At 37.9% G+C, this 10,299-nt stretch overlaps 1 protein-coding gene across 3 annotated transcripts in view; it reads right to left on the reverse strand.

The window, feature by feature from the left end:
* Window positions 1-4,452, reverse strand: part of LNPK (lunapark, ER junction formation factor) — a 61,549-nt gene extending 57,097 nt beyond the window's left edge. For 2 of the 3 annotated variants that reach the window (XM_006921225.3, XM_025039366.1), the window contains exon 1: window positions 4,313-4,452. Coding sequence is in view for 1 of the 3 variants with exons in the window: in XM_015596744.2 (XP_015452230.1) it covers window positions 2,185-2,189; window positions 4,313-4,441 (134 nt within the window). In the remaining 2 variants the exon portion in view is untranslated. Of the gene's footprint in view, window positions 1-2,184; window positions 2,190-4,312 lie in introns of all 3 variants that reach the window. The other variant, XM_015596744.2, reaches the window with a different exon arrangement.
* Between the last annotated feature and the right edge of the window lie 5,847 nt (window positions 4,453-10,299).

The raw sequence follows: 10,299 nt of genomic DNA on the forward strand, positions 1-10,299 counted from the left end.
TATATTTTACCAGGTTATATACATTTTTTCCAGGATACAGTTATATACTACCAATGTATGAAACTACTTCATTTCCATCAAAAAAAAAACCAGGCCATGATTCTAACATTTTTTAAAACCATAAACATAATCACAAAATAATGCCAGTACCAAGTAATTACAATCACTCTGCAACATGATAGGTTGAAATTAGCATAAGCCATAACTATCTTGGACTTTCTTCATTAGAAAAATAACAAAAAGACTAATTATAAAACACTTTCACTTACAAAGTAATTTTTAGAGACAGAAATATCTATAACTTGTCCTGAAAATTTTGAAGTTTATAACTATAATGAATTTTATAAGCCACATCTAAGTTGCAATCTAAATATTAATCCTTCAATATTAACAGTATTCAAATTTCTAAAATGCAGTTGTAGGAAATCCAAGAACTTTAATGAATAAAAGTATATAAATTTCTGAGTTAAGATATTGAATAGATCTTAAAACCTTTTGAAGATACTAGTAATAATCATCAAGAAAGATGACTGGGGAGGAGAGAATTAGATGAACCACTTTAACTTGGTATTTTCAAAGTATACATCATCCCACTATTTTGGAACTAACGTACGGTGTCTAGCGCAGCGTTTTATATGCAATTGACATACACATTTTGGTTTGTAACTGAGTTACATGCCTCCAAGTTAAGTTTGTAGCTATCACAAATTTTTAATATTTGAAAATAATAACAATGATGATACGAATTAAATACTTGGTAATACTTACTCTCTAGCAGGCCCTAAAACAAATGCTTTACATGAATCTCATCACTTAGATACTACTATTGCTCCATTTTACAAGTGAAGAAACTGAGGCTAGGGAAGTGAATTTGCTAAGGCCCCAATGATATTAAATATTAGAGCCAGACACAGCATCTTAGTTTTTATTTTTTTTAAAGCAACCAGTTAGTTCCAATAACACAAAATCAGAACAAAAGTCTGCTTTATATAGATTGAAATATTTATATATAAAATATATAAAAGTACCTCTGACACTGTCAGTTATTGGAGTAGAAAGTGAGTTAACTAACACAAGAGATAGTGTTAGTACAGTGTATCATGTAGCCCAATTCCTTCATCTGATTAAAAAGCATAAATCTGCATGGAAGAGAAACTATAATGCAGTTCCAGCTGGGGGAAGAACCGGCACTAGAAATCCACAGGTACTACCTTTACTTGTTTATTGCATATCACTTTTAAAATAAGTATTACATGAAATATATGCATAAACTTGCAATTAATACCAACTTTGACATCAATTATTTCCTTGGGGAATTGTTTTGGTATTAACAAAATAAACTATGGCTTAACCTTCAAGATCTCTGAAGCAGAGGATTGTGCTTTTCAATTTGTCCTCTATAACCACATTAGGACAATAATCACTAAATGCCATATCCAGGCTTTCAGGTTCATAATCAAAGAACCAGTCAACTCTCATGTTTCGGCAATTTCCCTATCAAATTCTGGTATTTGTTAAAGAAGGTGATTTACTATTATGCATATGTAATGGTAGTATTCTCCAAAAGATATGAAAGCATAACAAAATTAAATAAATCAACTATTTTTCTATAGCTTTAATTTCATACCTCTTCTATTTTCAAACACTTTTTCCCTCCTTGCCATCCAAACGTCTCCAATTCCTGTGGCCCATTACTTACTATGAAACCTTGGGCAAATAAGTTACTTACCCTCTCAGTTACTCTATATCTTCATCAGCAGGGGAGAGTTAAGGACTCTCTTAAAATGTTGAAAGGCTTAAATGACATCATACATTCTAAAGTACTTAGAGCAGTGCCTGACTCATACTAATTTCTCAATACAAATTGTGTTTTAACTGCTATGGTCATTGCTGTTTTCTAGTCCATTTCTGCTTCCTTTCAACTATGGAAAATACATGGGAACCAAATAACTAGCATTTCTTTCTGAAGCATAAAGCAATTCGCTTGCCCTTGAGTGGACAGACGGCTCAATCTCAAGTGGCTTGTCTCCAAGAACTCTTCCATGATCATGTACAGAGAGTTTGTTTCCACTCTGATATCACAATGGGACCTCACATGACCTTAAATGCTGGGTGGACCTAACATGCTTTTCAATGAATAATAATGCCCACCATATCATTTGGATGTTTTCTATTAACTGCAACTCACACTCAGGTTTGAATGTCAGAATTTAAATTCCCAAATGTTCGGCTCACTTCAAGTGTTATTACAATAATGGTATAAGAAAGGTCTGGGTTCAAAATATGACTCAACCATATACTAGCTATGTGATCTTGGATAAATTAAACTCTCTAAGCCTCAGTTTCTGCATTTGTAAAGTGGTAAAAATATACTTCACGTAACTGTTGTATGAATTAAATGAAATTATATATCGCTTGGCACAGTGTCCAAAAAATTTAAGTGCGTAATAAATTATAGTCATTATTATTACTATTACCAGAAAACACATGTAGAACAGACAATACTTCTAATATGGAACATATTTCTTTCTAACTTCCTATAAAGGACTTGTTTCATAATTTTAAAATTGGAAAATAAAATTGCAGTTTATATTTTAACTGAAACTGTACTGCTCTCATTTTATCTAGTATAAAAAATAAAGCAAAATACTCTGCATACTCTTCCATTAAAATAGCCTGTAAGGACTAAATTATATTTTTTATTTCAATCACTCCTAATAACAAATTTGAAGAAATAAAAAAATATCTGAAATATTAAAAAATGAAATAAGCTGTGAGCCTTTAAAAGCAAATGGTTTAGTTTTATGTTTAACAAGTTTCAAAGTAGAAACTATTCAATCACTACCTCCAGTACCTCTATACTATTCAAGATTAAAAGTGATTTATTCCAGAACTCTAACTTTCGAATATCCTAATTTAAAAGGCAATTGTGAACTACCCAAACAGCCACATTTGTTGCTCAAAAATAAAATTATTGAAAAGAAGTAGACCTCTAAAGGACTTTTACTAATGATGATTAAGGTCTGGTCTACTCTTACTACATGATGATTAAGTTCTGGTCTTCGTGGTAAATCAATGTTCATTCTGAGCTAAATACTACCAAAAATGATTATTTGATTAGAAAGATTTGTATATGAAATCATATCTGTTTGTTAGTCAATATCTTCATTCTCTTCTTATATTCTTTTTAAATGTAACCACATATAAACACTATATAAGTTTATTAACAGCAATGAGCTGATCTCAGATGACGGAGAAACTTAAAATTCTAATTTTAAATGCATCACTCTTGTTTTAAAAAACGTGTTCAAAATCAACTTTGTCCCCCTAAAACCGAACTATGGGGCCTGCTGAGGACAAGAGATTAATTAGCATTCCCTGCCATTTTGAACATATTCCTGAAACCAAACTTACAACCACACAAACCGCTGTTGAATAGGGTAGGTTTTGTCAATGGTGACACCTAGGCCACAGAGAAAGGAGAAAACAGTCGACACTAGGCACCACAAACCAGAAGCCTACTGGGAAAAGCGGAACATGGAAAACTCAGTGAGTCATAGGATTTACTTAGTACTGTGAGGGAACCATCAGCAAAACTGAGTTCACCAATCCCAATTCTCTCTCAGTCCTCATAAGCAACATTATAGAATTAAAAGTATTGATGTAGTTTAGATTTGCTCTTTCTGCCATGCTTGTGACACCGAAGCGAAGCAACATCGTCCTTCCCTCCACCTCTTACACCGCCCACCATCCCTCAAATAAGAACAATTGTAGAGGCTTCTCCAAGTAGCACACAATCCACGCCCACACGCCTGGGCCGAGCAGCATGACACTGACAGTTTTCGGTCCCTCCCGATCTTTCTAACTCCTGGCTCCTCCGCACAACTCATAAAGACCTGGGCGGAAAACTCAAAGCGACAGCTTAGGATAGGACCTTCTGAACCCTCGGCTAAACACGGGTGGGCCAAAGAGCCGATGCTCAGCTCAACCCAGTCACCTCCCTGGAATCTCCGAGAACACGGCTGGGGAACCGCCTCCCCCCGGGAGCGGCAGAAAGGTGTCTCTAGCACTCCAGAGCCACCCCCGCCATTGTGCGGGGAAATCAAAGGGACCAGGCGACGAGACTAGGTCAGCGTGCAGTCGTGAGAGAGTTTGACTAGCAGCCGCCGCAGAGCTCTTAGGCCACTCCGCGTGGGGCGGCGGCGCCTGGCAGCAGCAAGCGGGGGAACTCGGAGCGTATTTCCCAGGGAGAAGCTCAGAGCGCCTCCCCTCTGCGGAGCCCTCCCAACTGCTCTCAGTATGAGCGCTCTACCTTCAAGAAGTGGGCAAAGCCCGGCGCTGGCTTCCCTCTGCCAGCTTCGGCCGCCACCGCGCAGGCTGCCTCCGGAGAAGGCAGCAGCCGCCCCTGACAGAGCGACGGGCCCTGCCAACTCCTTCCCATCAAACCCCGCGCTCCCGCCGCCGGCCAATCGGCGCCGCGGCCGGCGCGCGCCGCTCCCCCGTCACGTGACTGTGACCGTGCTGGGCAGTTGCGGAGGGTGGGGAGAGGGAGCTGGGCGTTTGTCCCGAGGACGCCTGCTTGTGTGACCTCGCAGCTAAATTGGGTGCTTGTTGTTGCGTCTAAGAGGTGTAATGCCATTTGTTATGACTCTTAACAATACAGTTACTTCTTACTCTCCCTCTCCCTTCTCCTTTCTTTTAAAGCCTGTTCTGCCGAATCTCAATGGAGAAAGAAAACCCCGAAATTGGTCCTAGACCACTGCGAGAGAGGAAAGGGGTTGAGGATATAGGTCTGGAAGGGAGACCTCCCTGAAGAGTCTCTGATCAGCTATCATCTAGCGGGCAGCAGAGCAAGTTAGTAGTACACAGATTAGATTAGACCAGTTCCCAAGGAAGCCAGTGGAGAAAATTCACCCTAGACTGCGGGAGTGCTTGCGGCTTTTATCTCTAGAGGACGTCAAAAAGGGTCGTTTGATGACTAGAGGCTTACCTCATCTGTGTGTGATAAGCTGCAAATTCCAAATGATTTTGATCTCAAACCGTGGATGACAATATGAGCTGAGCTTTCTTAAAACTCTTAACCTCAAGAACACTCCCTTCACGATTCCTGATACGTGGGCCCACAAATAAACCACCCAGGCTACTTACTTTTGCCTCAGATTTAAACATTGACGCTGAAGAGTGTTAAATTTCCTAATCAACTGGGAATGACAAGTCTAAATAACAAATGATACTTGAACCACACAGGGTAACTTGCCGAAAGAAGGGTAGAGAAACTCCAGCCATGTTTTACCCCTGTGACGTTTTAACCGTATGTGCAAGCATTTTTCATGGGATTTTTCTATTTTAATTAGTGACACACACATTTTAAAGTAATAAAAAGTTCCATGATTTTTAAAAAGTATAATTGTTGTTATATGCTGCTTAAACTTTGACAACACAAACAGGTAAAGTAAGAAAAGAAACTTAATGTAGTGTCTAGATGGTAAGAATAATTATCCTGAAAGCTACCAAACAGATAATTCACTGTAGAGTTGTTTGTCCTAGATGCTAAAATATTTAGTTACAGCTTTGTAAACTTCAAAGGATGAAGGAAAGGGAATCAGAGTGTATTTCTCGTGTACTCTGTACCAGGTACTTTACAAATCTAGAAATTTACAAAAAATAAATTCACCTATTTTGATATGTAAATTATACCATTTTGTTTTTCAACCTTTGCTATTTCAAAGTTTTTTTTTTTTTTAAAAAAAAGGAGGGGGTGGGCTGTGCAGTTATGCAAATACTACATCTCACCTCAGGAAGATCTCTTTTCCTAAGAGAATAGGGAAGAAATGTTTTCCACTTGCTAAAGATTTGTCTCTAATTTTAGTAGAACTATCAAGATCTATTGTAAAAGGGAAAAATAGGAGAAGGGAAACCTAGAAGAGCTAGCTGGGTGCAAAAAAATTCAAAAAGCCTAATCTACAACAAAATCCTCTAGGTGATTGCTCTGGAAGAGGAGAGATTTAGCCTGGCAAGGGGATGGAAAGAAGTACTTCATCATTAACTCTTTTAATCCTCTCAACAAACTTTTAAGTATCATTTTTCAAATAAGGAAACTGAAAAGTAGAAAGATTGTATAACACTGTACCCTGCCTCCTTTATATCAAATAGTAAGAGTTAGGCGCACTGAAAGAAGACATTACAAGCTGAGAAATCAACATATGCACTATCTGGCTGGACTACAGGCTACAGGAGTCCTTCCAAATATTTATTGAGGACAAGACCCTGTGTTAAGTGCTGAGGATATGGAGAGAAATAAAACAGCTGCCCTAAAGCAACTGACAATAGTGAGAGAAACCTTCAAGAAAACAAAAAATATAATATATAGTGAATAAGTATTGTGATAGAAAGAAAATGTGCACGATTGGAAAATGGCAAGGCAACATCAGCTAGAGGGATATGGGAAAGCCAGTGAAAGTGGTACTTTAGCTGAGTCCAAATATTAAAAGTTATTCCCTACTAATCTTAAAATTGTACTGGGCTGTATTCCAAGGAAATGAATTGGAAGAACACCAGAGAAGATAAGAAAGGAAACACTAGCCAAAGGAATCCTAAAAGGTCTAATTAAATAAATGAGCCACACTTATATAGAGAAATAAATGAAAGTTGCAAGAGATAGGTGCTATGAGAGCTTACACTAGGGTCATTCATTGGTCTGGTCAGAAAGGTTAGGGAGGGCTTCCTTGAGAAAGTCACACTGGAATAGAGATCTAAAGGATGAAAAACTCATCTTACGTAAAGGCCTTATGTCAGGCGGGAACATGACAAGCCTGAGGGACAGAAAATGGCTAGGGCATAGATTTCAGGGAGGAAGTGCTACAGTGTAAAGCCAGAGACCAGACTAAGCAGGGCCTCATTGGCCATATTGAGAACCTTTATTTTTTTCTTGAGATTTGAGAGCAAAGTGAGGAGGGGATTTGACATGATCAGATCTGTATTTTGAAAAGATCATTCCAGCTGCAGTGCAAGAATATGAACAGGGCCAGCATTGGACCAATTAGGATTTATGAGTGGTGGTTAGTGTTGGTAGTAGTTCAAGTGGATTGGGGTGGGAACAAGATGATGAAGACAAGTGGGGGAAATGGAACAATTTAGGAAGTAATATGGGCGGGGGGAGGATGTTGGTGATGGATTTAGATTTGGTGGGGCAGAATGGAAATTGAAGGAGAGAAAGAAGCCAGAGATGACAGAATTTCTGTCCAGCCCAGTGGGTGGCTAGTAATGCTATCACTGAGATGTGGGGAAATACAATCAGGTTTGTGGGGAAATGTTGATTTCAGTTTGAACATTCTCAGTGTAAGATGTGACTTCGAGGAGAGATGTCATATAAACAGATCTATGCATCCACAACATTGAGTACTCTGGGCTGGAGAAAAACATTTCACAGTTTGTAATCTGTCCTTTTCCACAAAATATTTATTTTTTCAAACAAAAAGTGGAAGTCTCCAGAGCAGTTTCCCAGACTTTCCTGTGAATCATCTGGGGCCTTCGTTTAAAAAAAAAAAATTCCTCAAGCCCTTCTCTGGAGATTCTGATTTTACGTGTCTGGTATGGGACCCAGAAATTTAGATTTTTAACAAGTGCAACTGGTGACTCTTCTTACCAGAGAGTTTCCCTAGGTAGTGGTACTCCAGAGGCCACCTACATGAGAATTACCCAAGGCCTTATTAAAATATAGATTCTTGGGCCCTGCAGACCAAAATCTCTAGGGGTATAAAGGATGGAAGGAATGGAGAAAGGACGACAGTAGGTCTTGGACCACCCTCCATCTCTAACAAAAGTGTCCTAGGCTCTCTACTGGGCAGTTCAGAGAAATGCTGGTGTCCTATGCCAGATGATACATATGTAGGCAGCAAGCAGCCTTCATAGGCTACTCTGATAACAACGTTCCTGGCTTCTAGCTCAGGCTTCCTGCCATATCCATTGAAATCGTGCTCAGCCCACTCTCATGCTTTTTTTCCACCTCTCCCATCAAACCTCATCCTTCCCTCACTGGTTCCCCAATCTTCTTCAGTGTTATACACCATAAGCTCCTCCCAGTTTAAGGGTCTTTTAGCTAAGCTGGCCAGGGCTGGGAGGGAAATAGGGTCAAATGCTATAATTCACTCTCAGCAAAGCTTTTTTTTTTATTCTCGAGATCTGCTTTGGAAATGTTTTTATTTTTAAAGACTGAATTGTTTGTTTTCTTTGAAGCCTTGCTATGACAACTCTTAAGTCTCTGTAAGACACTGTAGATGCTACTAACTAGATAAAGAATCAGAAAGAACGGGGAAAAAGATAAGATTAGAATTAATTTTTCGTGATAGGAAGTATAGCAAACACACAGAAAAGTTCATAAAACAGAAGCGTCCTACTTAAAGATTATAACTCAAAACACTCATGTAACTCTACTGTGTCAAAAAAGCAGAACATTACCAACACCCCCAAAAGGTCCCAATGTGCCCCATTCCTTATAACCAAGTGCCTAGAGATAGCCACTATCATAATTGTAAACATATTCACTTTCTTGCTTTTCTTTATAGTTTTACTGCCTGATTACTCATTATTAAACAATATAGCTTATGCCTATTTTTAACTCTATATAACTGAAATCACATATTTTTCACATCTTAAATTTTTCTGATCAGTGCTATTTATGTCTTTAAGATTCTCCCATGTGATGTGGCTGTAGTTTATTCATCTTCATTGCTTAGGTTACTATATTGCATGGATATACCACAATTTATCTACTCTACTATTGATGGATATATAGGCTATTTCAACTATTATAAACAATGCTGTTGTGAGAGTGGTGTGTGTGTGTGTGTGTGTGTGTGTGTGTGTGTGTGTGTGTGTGTGTGTCATGGAGCACAGAAACACAGATTTCTACAGAATTTTTACCTTATAATGGAATTCCTGGTTCATAGGGCATGTTTATCTTCAGCTCCACAAGATCAAGCCAGACAATAACATATATAAGTTCCTGATGCTCTATGTCCTCACCAACATTTGAATTGTCCAACATTTTAATTTTTGCCAATCTAAAAGGTGTGTAATGTCAACTTATTGTGACTCTACTTTGCATTTCTCTGATTGTTAATGAAGAATAGAATCTTTTCATATAAGCATCAGCTCATTGTTCAGGTGTTTTCTCATTTTTATATTAGGTTATTTGTCTTCTCCTAATCAATATTTATTGATTGATTTTATATTCAGTTGATTATATGATACTTTTTCCACTCTGCGACTTGCCTTTTCACTCTCTCAATGTCTTTTGATGAAAAGAAATTCTTAATATAGTTAAATGTATCACTCTTTTCCTTTATAATTAGTGGTGTCTGTATCCTATTTAAGAGATCTTTTCCTACCTACCCTACGGTTGTTAAGTCTTCTGTACTGCCTAAGCAAATCTGAAATTAATTTTACTATGTATGAAGAAAGTGAAGCATCTGTAGCCCTCACACCCTTTTCCCTCCTCTCAATGTGAAAATTTAAACCAGCACCATTTATTAACAGGTGTTCCTCTCTACTCTACCCTGCAGTGCTATCTTGGTCATAAACCAAGTAGTCACATATGTGTGGATTTGTTTCTGACCTTGCTATTCTGTTCCATTGGTCTGTATTCTTTTTTATATATTGCTACATTCAATATGCTAATATTTTGTTTAAGATCCAAGGAGGGGTCTGTCATGAATTAGATCAACCTGTAATTTTTCTTTCTATTAATGTCCTTCTTTGAGTTTGGCATCAAAGTTAGTTATACTAGCTAGCCTCATAAAATGAGTTGGGGAATATACTTTCTTTTTCCTACTCTAATGTAGGGAATTTTATTTTTATCCATTTATTCTTCTTGTCTTTGGAATAAAATTGTCAAGAACCCCAAAAAACATTTAGATTTTATTAACATTTCTTTAATCGTATACATTAATTTCAGGGAGGATAATATTCTTCCACATGAGCCTTCCCTTTCTAGAATACAGTATGACTCTACATGTGTTCGAGTGTCCACATATGTTCTCCAAAAAAATTTATCATTTTTGTCATGTAGGTCTCATTCCTTATAGTAGGCAGAATTCTAAAGATGTCCCTCCAAGATTCCCATTCCCTGATTAGTAGGTAAAACACTAGTCTAGGTACTACTGTAAAGGACAGTTACAGATGTAATTAAAGTTATGGATTATCCTGAGCAACCTGGGTGGATCCAATATAACCACTTGAGCCCTTGCAAAGAGGAATTTTCTAACTGGAGTCAGAAATATGTGGCAGAAGAGGGAAGCT

The sequence above is a fragment of the Pteropus alecto genome, unplaced genomic scaffold, assembly GCF_000325575.1.
Source record: "Pteropus alecto unplaced genomic scaffold, ASM32557v1 scaffold3, whole genome shotgun sequence".
NCBI lineage: Eukaryota > Metazoa > Chordata > Mammalia > Chiroptera > Pteropodidae > Pteropus > Pteropus alecto.